Genomic DNA, 20,220 nt, shown 5'->3' with positions numbered 1-20,220 from the left:
ATATTTTTATTGTTTGCTGCACATTGCCTTAGATTAGTTGTAATATTACAATTGCTTTGCTAATTTCTTAATACTGCTTGCTTCGCAAATCTGCGTTTTTTTTATTGCTGTTTATATTAATTGTTTTATGTGATGCTGCATTGCCTCGTCCCTTAGTTTAGCATCTGAGCTCAGTAGATATAAGTTAGCTTAAGAGGGGGTAGCCTATAAGATAATGAGTAGCGATTAATTAAAAAAAAATGCATTGAGAAGCTATACGAGTAAAGTACAGAAAGCAGGTATAGGTAGGATTTTCTTGGGAATAAATAATGAGGTAAGAAATATGTGAAATAAATACAGAAAGCATGCTTGGATAGGATTTTTTTTGGTAGAAGCAAAGGTTGAAATAAGACGAAAGATCTATGGAATGAAGTTTTGGGTTGGACTGCAGTACCAAATGTTACACTGAAAACAAACCCTGTCCTTTCCTTTTGTGTTATGCCTCTATGTGTTTGTGTACCCTTGTGTATTTGTGTTTTTCCTGTCTTTATGTGTTTAGCTGATTAGAGCTATGTTGTAGAATTTTTCTAATACTATGTTATTTACTTGGTAAATTCTGTTTTGTTGCTCATATGTGGAGGTGATGTTTCAAAAGTTATTCTGATCTTTATGTATGTACTTATGTCATTATTTTTGTAACACTGATGTATATGTTTATTTCTATTCTTTTGTAAAGCCCCTATTACCGCAACTGTTATTTGTATTGTTATGTTCTTGAATGATGTGTTTTGTATCTTTGTTATTGTGTTCTTATGTTATAAAATTGTAATTGACACCAGGTCATCAAATTAAGCAACTTGTAAGTTACATTTCACTGCACACGTTTCTATTGGTCATAGTATATGGACAATATGTGAGGAGTAGGGACTGTTAGTGTTTGCACGTGTGTTAATAATTCAGCAAGGGACTGGATAACAGCATTGCTTGTTCTAAGGACAATTCCAACAACTTTGTGAGTGCACAAGTGGTGGTTATGGACTTGTTATATTATCCGCAAGATGGTGATTGTGCACCTGCACAGTCACAACAGATGGCTGCTGGCCATCTCTACAAGGACTGCAGTGGGTCTGCACCTCTGGTGGCTCACCAGTACCGTAATCTCTACAAGGACTACAGTGGGTCTACATCTTTGATGATCCATCAGTACCATTATTTCTACAAGGACTGCAGTGGGTCTGCACCTCTGGTGGCCCACCAATACCACAATCTCTACCAGGACTACAGTGGGTCTGCTCTGTGATGACCTACCCACCAATACTCTTCAAAACTTCGACTGACTCTGCTGTGGGTTTGCTCTGTTGTGGCCCATTACCTGTCTGCATGTCGAGTCAGCACTGTCTTTCCGTTGGAAGGACAACGATACTTCTTCAAGACTGCATGGAAATCCACTACTTCCGTGTGCATTTTCGTTTACTGCTCAGACTTTGAGAAAAACACTGCAATGTGATGAATGATCAGAACTGTCTTTATGGACTGTGAGAAAATTTTAGCTTTTGACCAACATTGTATCAATAAGTGTGTGCATTTGATTTCTTTGTTATTGTAATTGTGAAAAAAAAATTTAACAAATATGTATTGGCCAGTGCCCAACAAAATTTGTAAAATTTTTTTGTGGGGAGCATGGGGGCTATGTAAGTAGGCTGTTTAGGTTTTTTTATTGATAACGCCACCTCAGTATGAAAATCACCGGCTGTGCCGTGTGCAGTCTGTGGCTGCTTTGCATTGTTGTAATACTCAACCATTGTAGTGTTAGGCAGCTGGCTGTGAACAGCACGTAGCGCTGGGCAGTTGGAGGTGAGCCGCCAGCAGTGGTGGGTGTGGGGAGAGAGATGGTGGAGTTTTGTAATTTGTCATGATATCAAGGTAAATACATTGTTTGTTCTCTATTAATATCTTTCATTTGCTAACTATCCCTATCAGTAGTTAGTGCCTTCCATAGTTTGAATCTTTTATTTAGCTGGCAGTAGTGGCGCTCGCTGTATTGCAGTAGCTTGAGCAGCGAAGATTTTTGTGAGGTAAGTGATTTGTGAAAGAGATAGTTTAATGTTAGTCAGGGCCATTCTCTTGTAGAGAATTTTGAAAGTCAGATTGCGTTGCGCTAACAAAATATTGTGTGTTGAAAGTCAGATTGCGTTGCGCTAAAAAATATTGTGTGTCAGTTTAAGCACAGTCGTGTAGAATTGTTCAAAAGGGGACGTTTCAGAGTAAACGATCCCGTGACGAGAAGCGCCGCTCTTCTTTGGATATTCTCTATCTCTTCTACCAGTACTACCTGGTGATGGTACCAGATTGATGAACAGTACTCTAGATTTGGTCGAACAAGCGTCTTCTAAACCACTTTCTTCCTGGGTGAGTTACAATTCCGTAAGGTTCTTCCTATGAATCTCAGTCCGGCATCTGCTTTTTCTGTTGTTCGCTTTGTTTGGTCATGCCTCTTAAGGTCGCTCTGGAATTTTACATTTAGGTATTTTATTGTAGATACTGTTTCCAGCAGATTTTCATCAATAGTGTGGTTGTGTAGCAGTAGATTTCTTTCCCTATGTATGCGCAATACGTTATATTTATTTACTTTTCGGATCAACTGCCAGAGCCTGCACTATTCATCAGTCCTCTGCAGGCCATTCTGCAATTTGGTACTGTCTTCTGGTGTTGCTACATTGTTATAGACAAACGCATCATCTGCGAATTGAATTATTTTATTCAATATCTGGAGATAATAATTTTTACTCAAGATTTCTTTTGACGATAAGGGTTATTGTATTTCATTTGGTACAATCGGTTTATTGTTTGTTGCTATTTTGGTGGTAGTCTTTTATCTTGATTAATTTTTCCTATTCCTCTTGTGACGATAAAAAAAACATGGCTAGAGGGTCTGCCATGTAAGCAGGAGATCCCGGGTTCGATTCCCGGTCGGGGAACACATTTTCAACTGTCCCCGTTGATGTGTATCAACGCCTGTCGACAGCGTAGGGTCTTGATTTAATTATCATTTCATTCTATATACTCCTTTGACAGTTACAGTTGTTGTTTCAGGTGCGTATTTAATTTATCTTATTTCTAAGTTTGATTTTTTTCATAACTTGTTTTCTTTAAGTATACTTTATTTTGTTAGGTTTGTTGGTGATATGTGATTTATACCCTTTTTTTCAACTAAGTTCGGTAGATACATACCTTTGAAGTTGGGTTATTATTCATCAAAGTCATTTGATTATGGCTGGGGTGAGTTATTCGATGGTCAGGGTTTTTATAGATTATTTGTTTATTTAATCAGTTATATTCAAGGTTGAGATGATTCGAATTTTAAGATTTATCTTTTAACTTTAGTTATTGAATATTTATTTCAGTAATGTTATATTTCTTATACTTAAATAGCTTATAATTAGAGCGCGACAATGAAGATATTAAGGAGGTATTTTTGCTTTTAGGTATTTATAAATATAATTTATATTATTTTACAGTAAAAATGTAATCTTTTATTTAAACTAAAACGGAGTTTAACCGCTAATATAAAAATTAGCAGCTTTCATATTGGCTTTATATTTCCTTAATTGGAACTTTATAGTTCAATTATATTATTAACAGTAATACGCCTCTTTTTGGCTTCAATTAATTAATAAGAATAAGGATATATTATTTACCAATCCTACAGGTCGCAACTGACTGCAGTATTTAGCTTCTTATTCTATTTAAAGTTATATTAAAGGGCATGGGATGATTTATAGTAGATCACTTATGTTCACTGTAAACAATACCAGTCCTATCGGACATCATGTTGTGCAACGGAAACTATCTTCACATCCGTCGATTTTGTTCTGTTAAGAGCGACGTGTTGTGTTCTGTCTGCAAGGAAGTCTTGAATCCAGTTACAAATCTGGTCTGATACTCGATAAGCTCGTGTTTTTTCACTAAACGGCAGCATGGGCCAATGTCAGATGCCTTCCTGAATACAAGGAATTCGCCATCAACTTGAGAGCCGTTGTCTAAAGCGCTATGGATCTTACGTGGGAACAGAGAGAGCCGACTTTCGCAAGATCTCTCTTCGCGGCATCCATGTTTTTATAGACTTTCGGTCTCTAAAAACGTCACATTTCTTTAGCCTAAAACATGTCGCATATTTCTACAAGTGTCAGCGATATAAACCTACAATTGTGTGCATCTGACCTACTGCCCTTCTTGAAAACGGGAATGACCTGCGAAATTGTACAGTCTCTAGATACCTTCCGTTGTTCCAGAGAACGACGATAAACTGCTTCTAGAGGAGGAGCAAGTTCTTTCCCATGATCTTTGTAGAATCTAACAAGTATTTTGTCTGGTCCTGATGGCTTTCCATTACGAAACGATTGTAGGTGATTAACTGTTCCGCAGTCGATTATCTCAATATCTGCCATTTCGACATCCGTACGATGAAAGGACGGATGCGTTACGGCTTTCCGCGGTGAAACAATTCCGGAACACGAATTCAGTATTTCGGTCTTCTTTTATCCATTTTGGTTACAGAACACCGCACTTGTTTTCGTAAATTACATGTAGGAAACACTGCACCCAACCACAAGTTTTTCTGAAATGTTTTCATTGCACAGTTAGTAGTTTCAGGCCTGAGCCCATCGTCAGATTGTAGCGTTGACTTCTTTGCAAGTTTTGCATTTGAGTCTTCCTGAAAAGCCCTCCTTTACATATTTGCAATCTATACTGATCAGTGAACTAACTAAATATTTTTATTTTTGTACCATTTTTATAACATGACTCTCCCAATCTTTCGATTTTGAGAACTGTGTTATCGATTTCAGAAATTTCGCAGGGACATGTTTTGGAGACTGTTGCATGCCAAATGCCTTGTGCTTCAACTTTGTTCCATCACCCTTCTGATGTAATGTCCAGGAAATGCTGTATGCATTTTATGATTATATTCTACTTTCAAACACTAGTGTTTGTTTCAATATAATAGAAATCACTTTTTGTTTCGATAATATGATAACTGCATTCGTTTACAAGGACACCATAGTTTTCAATACAATCAAATATATAGTTCCGTTGCTCGTTCCGCCGTGACTGTTATACGCAAGTACATTTGAGATATCGTTACTAGTTGCGCCATCTTCGTTAGTCATCTTCACGAGTAACCATAATTAGAACAGTAAGAAATGTGCGATTGCATTGGCCACATTCAGTGTCGAATAGATATTTGCTCATGACACGAGTCACATTATTCGGTTAAACGTTTATAGGTACTTAAACTGAAACCATCTAACACCTCTGACTATTTTATGGTGCGACAGTATACCTTGACTGTATCCCCTGGCATATTATAGGAGCCTCTAAGAGAATCATTTTCTGACTAGTCTCATCTCTCTGAAATGTCAACAAGCCATTCTCTGCGATCGACCTTCATTTCACTCACCTGATCTATGATCCTCTGCCCGACGAGGCAGAATAACGCTGTCTGATAGGCGAAGAGAGAGAAACCAGTCAGTAGTTTGATGGTCTCCACTGGATCCATAGTTTCTTGTAGCAACTGAAATTGCAAAAATTGCAGAAAAGTTCAGTGCCTATGCACTTCATAGGTTGTAAAACATGTTATTATCATCATAAAAAGCAAGCTATCACGACAGGAATTTGCGTTATTGCTGATGTTTTGTGGGCATAAGGTCGTGCGCCATGGCTTAATTCTCTGCCTAACGTTTCATGTTTCTATGCAGTAGACATCATTACCTACTTTAACGACTCGGAAAGCAGTTACAGTCTCAAAGTAGTTCAGAAAGCTGAACTGTTTATATGCATCCACTGAACGTCACAAATCGACTGTTGCGTGGACAGATATAAACAGTTCGACTTGCTGAACTGAGTTTGAGACTTTGACGGCTTTATGAGTCGTTAAAGCCTCTGATGACGTCTCCATCGTTGGAAGACGAAACTTTTGACGTAGAATTATACCTTGCACCACGCCCTTATGACCTTAACACAGATATCAGCAATAACATCTTCTTAATTACATTATCATGACAATTGGCTGCAGAAGAGAAGAAAAATGCCATTACGTGTTCATATAAGGATTTTAATTTTTGATAAGTGAACGCCTTGGCGTAGTGGCACCTGCTGAATCTGCGAGTTTATCTTTATACGTGGTACAACTGAATAGGAGCTAATTTTGTAAGATCTGTTTCTTGGAATAAAACAAAGCTTGAACTACGAAAACAATCCTTATCTGGCGGAATTTACTAAAATCTCTCTTGCCCTCTCATTTTCTGATAGGTTCACCATATTCACCTCATTAACATCTAGGGGTGAGTACGTGAGAGGTAATGGGCCTTACAACTGACGACATCTGCAACAAAAGTGGACGTAGTTCTTACCACAATTGTCGAGAAGATGTGCAGGCAGATGCAAAGCACATTGCAGAGAAGAAGAACGAAAACAGCCCGACTCATCAGCTCTTCCAACAGTCTGATACATCTGCAGAGCAAAACGAAACTACTATCAACTATTCGTATAATAAGAAACAGTTGAGCACACTCTTTCATAAAAATTATAGACATAAGCACTACATGTATGACACACACACTCCTCCGATTAGACGATTGCTAAGAAATATTGTTTTGTATTAGAGAACTTACGTATTATGTGTTTACGCTAATTTGAGCACATGTTCAAGGAAATATGAGTTTACTGTAAGGTGAAATATGAAATTTCATACCAATAGTTCATCGTAGCTATTAGTAAGGTAATTTAATTGCAAAATAGTTATAGTAGTTAACACTTCTGCGTCACAAAAAGCACAGCTTGTATAGGTCTCACTAACCTCAATAACGGCAATGTAGGCCTATACCACACAAGGTAAGTCACAGGTGCAGTACAACTATAAACTGATATTATTACTATAAGAATGTAATAATTTTAACTTTAACTATTTCTTTGTCTCCACAAACCATTCAGCTTGCTGCTGTAGTGATAGCTCCCTTGCCTCGATGTTACGGATAACCGTAACGTAGGCGCAATATAGATGACAGACTTGTAAAATGAGAAAACATAACCCTAATATCTTAGTCCAGCAAACTACTGAAAGCAAGGGGGCAACAACAGCCATTATATTTCTTGATGAAGTTGTTATTGTGGTCTTCAGTTTGAAAACTGGTTTGATGCTGCCCTCCAAGATAATGTGTCCTATACAAGCCCACCATCTCTTAATAACTATTAAAACCTGGATCAATGCTTACTGTATTATCCCTTGGTCTCCCTCTACAATTTTAACCCCCCCCCCCCCCCCGCCCGCCCCGCCCCGCCTCTCCACACACGCACTTCCCTACATTAGCAAACTGACTTTTTCTTGATGCCTCAGGACATGTCCTATCAACCGATCCTTTCTTTTAGTCAAGTTGTGCCATATATTTCTTTTCTCCTCAGTTCATTTGAATATCTCCTCATTAGTCATTCAATCTATCCATCTTCTGCAGCACCACTTTTCAAAAGCTTCTATTCTCTTCTTGTCTGGACTGCTTATTGTCCATGTTTCACTTCCGTACAAGGCTACACAACATAAAAATATCTCCATATATGACTTCCTGACTTCCTAACATTTAAATTTACGTCTGATGTTAATAAATTCCTCTTTTTCAGAAGTCCTTTTTCTTGCTATTTCTCGTTTGCATCTTAGGTCCTCTCTCCTTCAGCCATCATCAGTTATTTTATTGCCCAGATAACAAAACTCATGACTATTTTTACTGTTTCATTTCCCAAACTAGTTCCCTCAAGGTCGCCTCGTTTAAATCGATTATATTCAATTATCATCTTTTTACTTTTATTAATGTTCATCTTACAGTCTCTTTTCAAGACAGTCTCCATTCTGTTCAACAGCTCTTTCAGGTCCTTTGGCCTCTCTGACAGAGTTACAGTGTCATCGGCTAACTTCAAAGTTGTTTTATTTTATTTCTTGTCCTTGAATTTTAATTCCCGTTCCAAATTTCTTCTCAGTTTTCTTTATTACTTTCTCAATCTACAGATTGAATAGCTTCGGGGATACGCTACTACTGAGGCTCACTCCCATTTCAACTGCCGCTTCATTTTTATGTCATTCGACTCTTATGATTGCAGTCTGGCTTCTGTGTAAATTGTGAAGAATCTATCGTTACCCGTTCTTTATCCCTGTTACCTTTAAAGTTTCCAAGGGTGTATTCCAGTCAATATCCTAAAAAACTTTCTCTAAATCTACAAATGGTATATAAATGTAGGTTTGCCTATTATCAAACAATCTTTTCAGATAATACGTAGGGTCAACATTGACCTATATGTTCCTATATTTCTCTGGAACTCAAATTGAACTTCCCCGAGAAGTTTCCTCTGTCTCATATACAGCGTGAACCAGAACTCTAACAATAAAATTTCTGAGGTTCAAATGGTTCTAAGCGCTATGGGACTTAACATCTGAGGTCATCAGTCCCCTAGACTTAGAACTACTTAAACCTAACAAACCTAAGGACATCATACACATCCATGCCCGAGGCAGGATTCGAACCTGCGACCGTAGCAATAGCGCGTTTTCGGACTGAAGCGCCTAGAACCGCTCGGCCACAGCGGCCGGCAAAATTTCTGAGGCTTTTCGGGGATAATTTATGTGTATTTTGGTATAATGGATCTCTGGTGGCTCGTTAAAGATTAGATTAGATGTTATTTTCGTTTCTATAAACCTACAGTGAGGAGACCCTCCAGGATTCAGAACAAGTCAGAAAAATGAAATACCTTTCAAAGACTGCAATAGTCCTCATGGATTTGGAATAAGTAAAAAGAAATCTTAAACATGTTTTAATTTAAAGAGTTAATAAATAACTTGTCACAAAACATATAAATGTTTAATATACTGAAGTGCATACGATTATTTTTAGGCTATATGTACACTATGCGATTAAAAGTACCCGGACACCCCCCAAAACACGCGTTTTTCATATTAGGTGCTTTGTGCTGCCATCTACAGCCAGATACTCCATATCAGCGACCTCAGTAGTCATTATACATCGTGAGAGAGCAGAATGTGGCTCTCCGCGGAACTCACGGACTTCGAACGTGGTCAGGTGATTGGGTGTCACTTGTGTCATACGTCTGTACGTGAGATTTCCACACTCCAAAACATCCATAGGTCCATTGTTTTCGATGTGATAGTGAAGTTGAAACGTGAAGGGACATGCTGACCTCGTCTGTTGACTGACAGAGACCGTCGACAGTTGAAAAGGGTCGTACTGTGTAATAGGCTGACATCTACCCAGACCATCACACAGGAATTTTTAACTGCATCAGGATCCACTGCAAGTCTATGACAGTTAGACGGGAGGTGAGAAAATTTGGATTCCATGGTCGAGCGGCTGCTTATAAGTCACACATAAGGCCGGTAAATGCCAAGCGACGCCTCGCTTGGTGTAAGAAGCGTAAACATTGCACCATTGAGCAGTGGAGAAACGTTGTGTGGAGTGATGAATCACGGTACACAATGTGGCGACCCGATGCCAGGGTGTGAGTATGGCGAATGCCCTGTGAACGTCATCTGCCAGAGTGTGTAGTGCCAAAAGTAAAATTCGGAGGCGGTGGTGTCATTGTTTGGTCGTATTTTTCATGGAGGGGGTTTGCACCCCTTGTTGTTTTGCGTGGCACTATCACAGCACAGGCCTACACTGATGTTTTAAGCACCTTCATACTTCCTACTGTTGACGAGCAATTCGGGAATGGAGACTGCATCTTTCAACACGATCGAGCACCTGTCTATAATACGCGGCCTGTAGCGGAGTGGTTACACGACAATAACATCCCTGTAATGGCCTGGCCTGTGCAGAGTCCTGACCTGAATCCTATAGAACACCTTTGGGAAGTTTTGGAACGCCGACTTCGACCGACATCGATACTTCTCCTCAGTGAAGCCCTTCGTGAGGAATGGGCTGCCATTCCCCACGAAACCTTCCAGCAGCTGATTGAACGTATGCCGACGAGAGTGGAAGCTATCATCAAGGCTAAGGGTGGGCCAACACCATACTGAATCCCAGCATCACCGATGGAGGGCGCCACGAACTTGTAAATCATTTTTAGCCAAGTCTCCGAATACTTTTGTCACACAGTGTAGCTGTGCATCGTCAAATAGAAATATCTTTTTATAACACTTATTTACAGTCATTGCATTACTGCACTGAATTTGTGATCATAATTCTTAGGCTCTATGTAGGCGTGCATTACCAACTAGAAATATCGTTTTATCACACTTATTTACAATCATAGCTTTACTGTAGTGAATTTGTACAGGTCAGATTCTACTAATACTCACTTTATTATTAGTAACATATATACATAAGTTGGTTCTAGTGAAAAATTTCGTCAGTGGAGTAGAAGGAGATGGCCACTAATAAATCCTTTAGGCTTCTGTTAAAATGAAGTTTATTTGTGGCTAAACATTTTATGACTGCTGGCAAGTTATTGAAAATGTGTGTCCGTGAATAACAGATTTCTTTCTGGACCAAAGTGACTTTGTATCGCCGGCCGCGGTGGTCTCGCGGTTCTAGGCGCGCAGTCCGGAACCGTGCTACTGCTACGGTCGCAGGTTCGAATCCTGCCTCGGGCATGGATGTGTGTGATGTCCTTAGGTTAGTTAGGTTTAAGTAGTTCTAAGTTCTAGGGGACTTATGACCACAGCAGTTGAGTCCCATAGTGCTCAGAGCCATTTGACTTTGTATCTTTGTGAAGATTATTCTAATTTCTAGTTTTTCTTCCATGAAATGAGTTGTTGGTTTCAAAAAGAGATGTTTTGAACTTAATTAAGTAAACGATAACTAGTAGTAGATCAGTAGCTAGTAGCCCTAGTTACCTAAACAGTCCTTGGCGAGACGTCCTTCAGTTCACACAAGAAATAATTCTTATTACGCCTATTTGGACGTGATTAACTTTAGCTTGACTTGATGAGTTACATAAAAAATTATCCTGTATGATATTTTGGAATGAAAGTGAGCAATTATGTTAGCTTTTTTATTTTTATATCGCCTATGTATGAGAGAGTTTGCATTGAAAATAGGGATTTGTTTGGATTTCTTTAGAATACTCCTGCCAGTGGAATTTATTATTAGGCTGTTTTTCCCAATGGTTTAACGCTGTCAGATTCTTCTGTCTATGTGTCGTCATATTATACGTGTATACTCGCAGGAAGCCTCTTCCAAGTTCTGGACTGCATGCAGACTGTTATTTGAAGTTCAGTGACAAAGAAGATTTCATTAACAGATATTTCTGAGATTACAGTTGATTTTCTATTTATTGCATTGTTTGTGTCACCTGCAAACAAAACAGACTTGGCATCTTGCAATGTTTGAGGTGAAAGGTAATCGATAAGAAAAAGTAAAGGCCCTACGACGAAACTTCATGGTACGCCACATGTAATTAATTTCCATTTGGATGATGATCGATAGCTTAATACATGTCCCTTTGCGAATAACAGCCTTGTTTCCGGCCAGAGATATAGGATTTGAACTATTTGGCAGCATTTCCTGTTACACTGTAAAATTCTAATTTACTTAAAAATATATTACCATTACACAGTCAACTTTTTTTCAAATCGCAAGATATACCAGTTGCCTATAATTTACTGTCTAATGAATTAAGTACCGGGTGTTTACAATTAAACTGGTGGTGTTCCGAGTGCTGCGTTGCGGACGGTATACATCACAGGTCGCTGAAACATCGTAGGTGTGTTCATTAATTGGTGCTCTCGCGTAGTACGCTGAAAAAATGATAGTTCCACTTTCTGCCACCAGGGGAAATCATGGTGCCGTAAGCAATCAAAATTTGGTTTTGGTGCCGGATAACGATGATTCTGTCACGTTTGTTAGGATATTGTCACGAGCTGCAACATATGTTCAATATGGTCTCCTGACTCCGCAACATGCTGCATCCGTAATACGGAATAGTCGACAGTTGCTCGCTGCATATCTGGTGTAATAAGAGGGCTATGTCATCGTTTGCTGTCCTTCAGGTCGGTAAGTGTCCGGAAACATCCCTGATAGACGTGATCTTTCAGACATTCCCACAATCAGAAGTCACAAGGATTTGGTTTGGTGATCTGGAAGACCACCCATCTTCAAATCGCCTAGGGAAGACGTAATCGTTACTGAAGGATCCTCGAAACAAATCTTTCACTTCACAAGCGACATGTGGTGTAGCTTCATCTTGCTTGTAAATAATTGCGTGGACCCAGTTGCCTTCTTGGAAAACTGGAATCACGTGTTGCACAAGAAGATCCTTACAACGTGCAGATGTTGCACAAAGAGGTCCTTACAACGTGCATGCGTCACTGTAGACCTAACAAGCTGGTGAGGTGCCATCTCATCGAAGAAAAGCGGAGCGAGGATGAAGAAGCTTGTGAAAACACACCACATAGTCACGTAAGCTGAATGCAATAGATGTTCCTGCACATGTGGCGGAGTGGAACCTAACATGCGACAGTTCTGTACATTCACGGCGTTGTTCAAAGTAAAACGTGGCTCGTTTATCCAAGAATATTCCCGGCCACATGTCATCCATTCCCATGCGTGCCAAAAAAAACAAAGGGCAAAGGCACAGCGTTGTAGACTATCTCAGCGCTTCATTTGGTGCACGTTCTGAATCTTGCAGAGACACAAGTGTAAGATGCGCCGCAAAATCTTTTGAATTGTTGACCATTGGAGAGACAATTCCCGTGACGCAGCTCCAGTACTGGCTGCAGTTTTTGCGCCATGTGCTGCGCTGTCGGCTACAGCTACAAACAGCGTCATCGACAACTGCCATGGGAATGGAGCGCCTCCCTCTCCCTGCTGCATCACCTCATTCACCTGTTTCTTCAAATTTCTTCATCATATTCATTAGCCCTTTCGTTGAGATGGGGTCTCTTTGCAGATGTTTCTGTGCTATTGAAGATCTTTTGGTAAAACGACTTTACCAGCAGTGCACGGTCGTTCTTGCGAAAAATTTCAACCTTCCTAACCTTTTGCGCCAACAGTCACTTCACAAAAGAAATTAGAACGCGTTGTCAAGCGACAAACAGCATACTCCGGTCAAGATAGGAAACATTTCACATTCTGACTGCTTTCAGCGCCATATTTTCACCTCGTGACAGCCAGTGGAAGTATTATTTTTTTCAGCATACTCCACGAGCGCATCTATTAATGAACAAATCTACGGGTAGCGTAGTGTAGTGCACATGAGGGTTTTTTAGGCTTGACGGTAGTATCGATACGGAGCAAGCAAGACGAGGTTCAGAGTAACAACACTTCGAATGTCAAAATTGACAAAAATATTGTCTCTATTGAAGAAGAAGTCGAAGGTGACAGTGAAGTTGTCTGGTAGCGTATAGCAGGTCTAATTGAAAACAAATTAGTTGTTGTATGGTTTTACCTGCCACCTGACTCCGCTGTGACAGTTCTAGAGCCATTCAAAGGAAGTCTACGGTCAGTAGCGCCGAAATACCCAGATCATGCAGAACTAGTTGAAGGCGACTTTAACCTACCGAGTATAGATTGGGATGTCTATGGATTCATTGCAGGGGGTACATACAGACAATCACGCGAAATACTTTTGAACACGTGTTCTGAAAACTGTCTTGAGCATACAGCTCGGCAGATCACACGATATGGAAATATCTTAGATATCGGAGCTACGTGTAGGCCGGATGTATCGACAATGTCCGTACAAAAACGGGAATTATCGATTATGAGGTCATTATAGCAACTATGATTACGAAAGTTAATAAATCAGTCAAGAAAGCCAGGAGAGCGTTTCTGCTAGATAAAGCAGATAAATAGTTGTTAGCATCTCACTTAGACAGTGAATTGTCATAACTTACTGCCAGTAATATGGACGTAGAGGAATTATGAGCAAAGTTTAAGCAAATTGTAATTCATAGTCTGGAGAGTTATGTGTCTGGCAAGTGGATAAAGGATGGAAAAGAACCACCATGGGTTAATGACTAAATTGGGAAGATGCTGAGGAGGCAGAGACTGTTGCACTCTCGGTTCAAAAGCCAGCGCACAAACATGACAGGTAATGATTAGTAGAGATTCGTGCGCGAAGCAAACAGCTACCACCGTCACACCTTAGCAAAAGATCTAGCAAAGAACTCGAGAAAATTCTACTCTTATGTAAAATTTCTAAGCGGGTCTAAGGCTTCCATTCGGTCCCTTGTTGACCAGTCTGTTGTGACAGCTGAAGATAGCAAAACGAAAGCCAAAGTTTTAAATTTCATGTTCATGAAATCATTCAAACAGGACAATCGTACAAACATACCGTCATTTGACCACTAGACACACTCTCGTAAACACAGCATAGTAATAAGCATACCTGGCGTAGAGAAACAACTGAAAGATTTGAAAGCAACTAAATCACTAGGTCCGGATGGAATCCCAATTCGATTTTACAGTTAGTACTCTACAGCATTGGCCCCTTACCTAGCTTGCATTTATCGTGAATCTCTCGCCCAGCGAAAAGTCCCAAGCGACCGGAAAAAAGCGCAGGTGACTCCAGTATATAAGAGAGGTAAATAAACGGCCTCGCAGAATTACAGACCGATATCCGTAACTTCGGTTTGCTGCAGAATCATTGAACATCATCTTGAGAATGAGAAGCTTATGTCCACTAGTCAGCATGGTTCTAGAAAGGATCGCTCGAGCGAAACTCAACTTGCCCTTTTCTCACATGATGTGCTGCGAACTATGGATGAAGGACAACAAGCAAAGTCTATATTTCTAGCTTTCCGGAAAGCATTTGACACGATGTCTAATTGCAGTCTGTTAACGAACGTACGAGCAAATGGAATAAGTTCACAGATAATGAGTGGCTCGAAGACTTCTTAAGTAATAGAACCCAGTGTGTTCTCTACGGCGAGCATTCACCAGAGGCAAGGGTATCGTCAAGAGTGACCTAGGAAAGTGTGATAGGACTGTTGTCGTTCTCTATATACGTAAATGGTTTGGCGGACAGGATGGGCAACAATCTGCGGTTGTTTGCTGATGATGCCGTAGTGTTCGGTAGGGTGTCGAAGTTTAGTGACTGTAGGGAAGATAGAAGATGCCTTAGACAAAATTTCTGTTTTGTGTGTTGAGTGGCACCTAGCTCTAAATGTGGAAAGATTTAAGTTAATGCGGATGAATAGGAAGAACAAACCTGCAATGTTCGGTTGTAATATTACTAGTGTCTTGCTTGACACAGTCAAGTCGTTGAAATATCTAGGCGTAGCGTTACAAAGCGATATGAAATGGAACGAGCGTGTGAGAAGTGCCGTAGGGAAGGGGAATGGTCGACTTCAGTTTATTGGGAGAGTCTTAGGAAGGTGCGGTATATTGTAAAGCAGACCGCATATAGGACGCTGGTGTGAGTACTGCTCTAGTGTTACGGGATCTGTACCAGGTAGGATTGAATGAGGACATCGAAGTAATTCAGACGCGGGCTGCTAGATTTGTTACCTGTACGTTCGAACAACGCGTAAGTGTTACGGATATGCTTCGAGAACTCAAATGGGAATCCCTGGATGGAAGGAGACTTTCTTTTAGAGAATCACTATTAAGAAAATTTGGAGAACCGGCATTTGAAGCTGACTGCTGAACGATTTTAATGCCGCCAACATACACTGTGCGTAAAGACCACGAAGATAAGATACGAGAAATTAAGGCTCACACGGAGGCTTACAGATAGTGGTTTTTCCCTCGCTCTGTATGCGAGTGGAACAGGAAAGAAAGTGACGAGTAGTGATACAGGGTACCTCCGCCACGCAACGTACGTTGGCTTTTGGACTATGTAAATGTAGATGTAGTTGTTTCAGCGTCATGGGAGGTATAAAGCCTGCACTTCAGCACTGGGAACACCGTCAGTTTTATCATAACCGCCCGGTACATTCTCCAATATGTGTATAAAGCCTTCCCAGTATAGCCGGCCGAAGTGGCCGTGCGGTTAAAGGCGCTGCGGTCTGGAACCGCAGGACCGCTACGGTCGCAGGTTCGAATCCTGCCTCGGGCATGGATGTTTGTGATGTCCTTAGGTTAGTTAGGTTTAACTAGTTCTAAGTTCTAGGGGACTAATGACCTCAGCAGTTGAGTCTCATAGTGCTCAGAGCCATTTGAACCTTCCCAGTATCAGAACCCTTTAGAAATTCGAACACCGACTTTGACAATAATTTATTTGTTGTCAGATGGATAAGAATCCGATTATACGTCACCTTCCTACAATTTTCTAAAATACTCGAAAAAGTAAAACTGTACGGAAATTTGGCGGTATTTCCTTATCTTCTTTCTTAAACAAAGGCTTAACCTCAGGATATTTTAACCGTTTAGGAAATGTCCAACTTATAAACGACTGGTTACTTAAATAGTTACTGAACTCAGAAGCACACTCTTTAATTAACTTTGTAGATATTTTATCTTAACCACTAGACTTTTTTGATTTTAAAGATTTTATGGTGGACATTACTTCTACTGGTGTAGTGAGGATCATATTTACATAAGTGAAATTATTTGTAATGATTGGGCTGAGGTACTCCATGGCAGCATCTCCTACTGAATCTGACAACCGAGCCTTTGTAGTAACAGTTGTGAAATGCTTGTTAAAAAGTTTTGCAACACTGCACAAATCTGCTACCAACGTATCATTTACTCTTAATGCTATCTTTAATAACATTTCGTTTGATTTCTTATCGCTTGTATTGGTATTGCACTGAAAATCTCTGCACAACACTGCAAATGTCGAAGATATGCGCTGTGTGTCTTGTTTGGTAACAAACTTGATCCATTCACGTACAACAGTAAAGCCAACTTTACTTTTCCCCCTCGAACTTGCGTTCAGTACCACTCGCTTCTGTCTCGGCTTCGTATTTCTGACAGTGTTAGTTGTATTTTAACAATGACACACAGTAGCATGTAAATAAGTGATGAGGGGTTGATAGATATGCGCCTCGTGTACGCGTTCACTGGATACGATGGAAAAGCCGTACGACGACATTATGCTTATCTGTTCCCACAGTGAATGCAGCCACATCACAGTGGTTTTGCATCTGTACATAAGCACCCATCAATAATCGTATCCATTTGTGCTACTGTGTTTTGCTGATTGCGTATTACAGGCTTTTCCACTGTTTTAAAAGTATTTTCGCAGAAACAAAGAGAAGTCTGTTAACGAAGCAGAATAAATCATAATTACATTATCACTATGTAATGAGACACAGGAGACCCCCAGCTCCCTTATATAAAAATATTCAGAAAATGTTTATGAACAAGCTCCGAAACATTGTCGATGGAATTCTAGTTCATTTTGTATAATTCACACCGGGTAGAACAGTTTCGTCATGACTGTGTCCCAAGCTGCAGGCCGCTGTGGACGAGCGGTTCTAGGCGCTTCAGTCCGGAACCGCGCTGCTGCTACGGTCGTAGGTTCGAATCCTGCCTCGAGCATGGATGTGTGTGGTGTCCTTAGGTTAGTTAGGTTTAAGCAGTTCTAAGTCTAGGGGACTGATGACCTCAGACCAGCTTAGAGCCATTTGAACCATTTTGGCTGTCACAAGTGCATTCTGAAGATATGTCCTCCACGCCAGGGGCCTTATTTCCGTATAGGTCTGAGTATTCTGCCAAATTTTCTCGCAGTATCAAGGCTCCCATCTCATATTTACGTATTTCCCCTTCTCTGTCTATAGCATTGTTCTCAGAGTTGTTCCGCTTATATGAACTTCCTATGTTGGATGGTTATAATTAAACTTTCACTACTTGAGAAGGCCCGCTACTTGAGAGGGCTTGAGAAATAACGAATAAAACATTGAAACAAACACGTTTTAATTTCCACATGACAGGATAACATTTGTTGATTACGTACTAAGTTTACGTTCCAGGTTAAAAACGTCACATAGTTTGACAACCACCTGCATTTACAACAGCCTGAAACTACACTAAAAATTCCATTTTACAGCTGTCGCAGCGATTTTCGAACGGGGGGCGGCATGGAACGTTCAACAGGCATGACACAGCTCTTGCACTGCTTCAGGATAGCACATTGCGGCCATCATTCTGAGCCATGGCAACAGTAATTTCTTCAACAATTCGTGGCACAATGAGCCATCGACCTTTGCCAATAACAGTTCCCCAAATCACCAGTTAATTCGAAACTCCGAATCACGTTTTTTTTTTTTTCTCCGGTGCTGAAAGAGGACCTCTCCATATTCCTTTAATGGGTCGATAATCGTGACGAGCAGCTGCGCTATTACTGTTTTTTTGATTAAACAGCCTTATTTACGAGAGGCCTCTCCACCTTGTAGAGCCCCCTCCCCCCCTGTTGACTGTCTGCAACTGTAATGCACAATGATGCATGCGTTTCAACCATATATCACCGAACCAGTACCGGTGTCTAATGGCAAGTCATGACACTAACACTACTAAAAACGCAAATCCTGCGGCATATAGCCCGAACATCATTCCTATAAAGTTGGGTACCCATACCGGAAATAGTTTTCCGTCTACACTGGTTGAAGTAAGGAAAGTTTAATTATAACCATCCTGTATATTCCTTTCACCATTCAGCTTTCACTTTTTTGCTTAAATCTGACTTGCCATCTGAGCGCTTGATGCTGGTACGCTCGCTTCTCTTTTCTCCAAAGGTCTCTTTATCTTTGCTGTAGGCGGTGTCTGTCTTTCCCCAAGTCATGTATGTTGCTACAGCTTTGCATATGTCCTCCAGCCATTCCTGTTTCCCATTTTGCGCTTCCAGTGAATCTCGTGTTTTAGATGTCTGTAATCCGTTTTTCCTGCTTCGTTTGTTGCATTTGCGTATTTTTTTCCGGTCGTCAAGCAAATTCAATATCACCTACGTTATCCATTAATATCTACTAGGCCTTGTCATTTTACCAATGTGATCCTCTGCTGCCTTCCATATCTATTTTTAGAAAGTTACCTATTCGTCTTCTATTTTAATATTTCCCGAGGATATGTAACTCCACTGTAATGATTGAATCCTCTTAGGTAAAGCATTCTGGAAACGAAGTCACTATTCTTATCTCTGAGCGGGGGCTATTCAAGAGGATGCTGTCATCGAGAAAAACAAATCTGGCGTTCGAGGAGTAATCAGACAGTTTGGTTAGAGAACTTAAAAAGAGAAACGGAGAGGTCGAAGTTAGATATAAGGGAATTAGTGAAGTTCACTGGCAGGAACAGTAGACATTCTGCTCAAGTAAGTAGAGGGTCGCAACGCAACTCCGTTGCTGCTGGAGAACTGGTTGTTCGAGTTTTGCTGTCCTTGTTAAAACATATCGTCAAATTGAACATCGCACAAGAATAATCTGGCACCGTTCTACTAAGTGTTTAAAGAATAATTTTTTGTGTAACGAGAAACAAACCGACGTCTACGGCTTTCATTGAGTATCATAGGAAACACGGTTGGTATGAGTTAACTTTAACTGCACATCAAAAAATCAAAATTGCAAATATCAGCCGTATCACCAGAGAATCTGCGCCTAATGTATCTTAAGAAAGACACCTCGTATATATCCTCATTCGTTCGCCTGCATGACTGCTGTCCGACATCCGATTCCTATTATACTGTATTGTACAAACCTTTTCTCTGAATATTCACTATACACAACATTCTCAAAAATCTGATTTGAATATTCTAATTTTTGTCTGCTTCTATGATTTCCGTTTTATATTGCTCCTCCTAAACCCAGTATTCTATCATATACACTTATGTCCTAGTAAATTCCTCCACGTACGTCCAAATTCCGTAGGTGACAGATTAGATTAATACTAGTTCCATGGATCATGAATACGATATTTCGTAATGATGTGGAACGAGTCGAATTTTCCAATACATGACATAATTAGGTTAATTTAACAACATACTTAAGTTAATATAACAACTTTATTTTATTGTGTATTTTTTTCTTAATTTATATCTAAAAATTCCTCTATGGAGTAGAAGGAGTTGTCATTCAGAAATTCTTTTAATTTCTTCTTAAATACTTGTTGGTTATCTGTCAGACTTTTGATACTATTTGGTAAGTGACCAAAGACTTTAGTGCCAGTATAATTCACCCCTTTCTGTGCCAAAGCTGGATTTAATCTTGAATAGTGAAGATCATCCTTTCTCCTAGTATTGTAGTTATGCACACTGCTATTACTTTTGAATTGGGTTTGGTTGTTAATAACAAATTTCATAAGAGAGTATATA

At 40.1% G+C, this 20,220-nt stretch overlaps 1 protein-coding gene across 1 annotated transcript in view; it reads right to left on the bottom strand.

Annotated features, from left to right (window-relative positions):
• Positions 1-20,220, bottom strand: part of LOC126204222 (putative odorant receptor 71a) — a 55,981-nt gene that overhangs the window by 18,272 nt on the left and 17,489 nt on the right. The window contains exons 2-3 of the mRNA XM_049938619.1: positions 6,390-6,489; positions 5,438-5,551 (exon numbers count right to left, since the gene is read on the bottom strand). Of these exons, the coding sequence (XP_049794576.1) occupies positions 5,438-5,551; positions 6,390-6,464 (189 nt within the window). The 5' untranslated portion in view covers positions 6,465-6,489. The remainder of the gene's footprint in view (positions 1-5,437; positions 5,552-6,389; positions 6,490-20,220) is intronic.

Source organism: Schistocerca nitens, chromosome 9 (assembly GCF_023898315.1).
Source record: "Schistocerca nitens isolate TAMUIC-IGC-003100 chromosome 9, iqSchNite1.1, whole genome shotgun sequence".
NCBI lineage: Eukaryota > Metazoa > Arthropoda > Insecta > Orthoptera > Acrididae > Schistocerca > Schistocerca nitens.
This window is presented reverse-complemented; position numbering and strand designations above follow the sequence as displayed.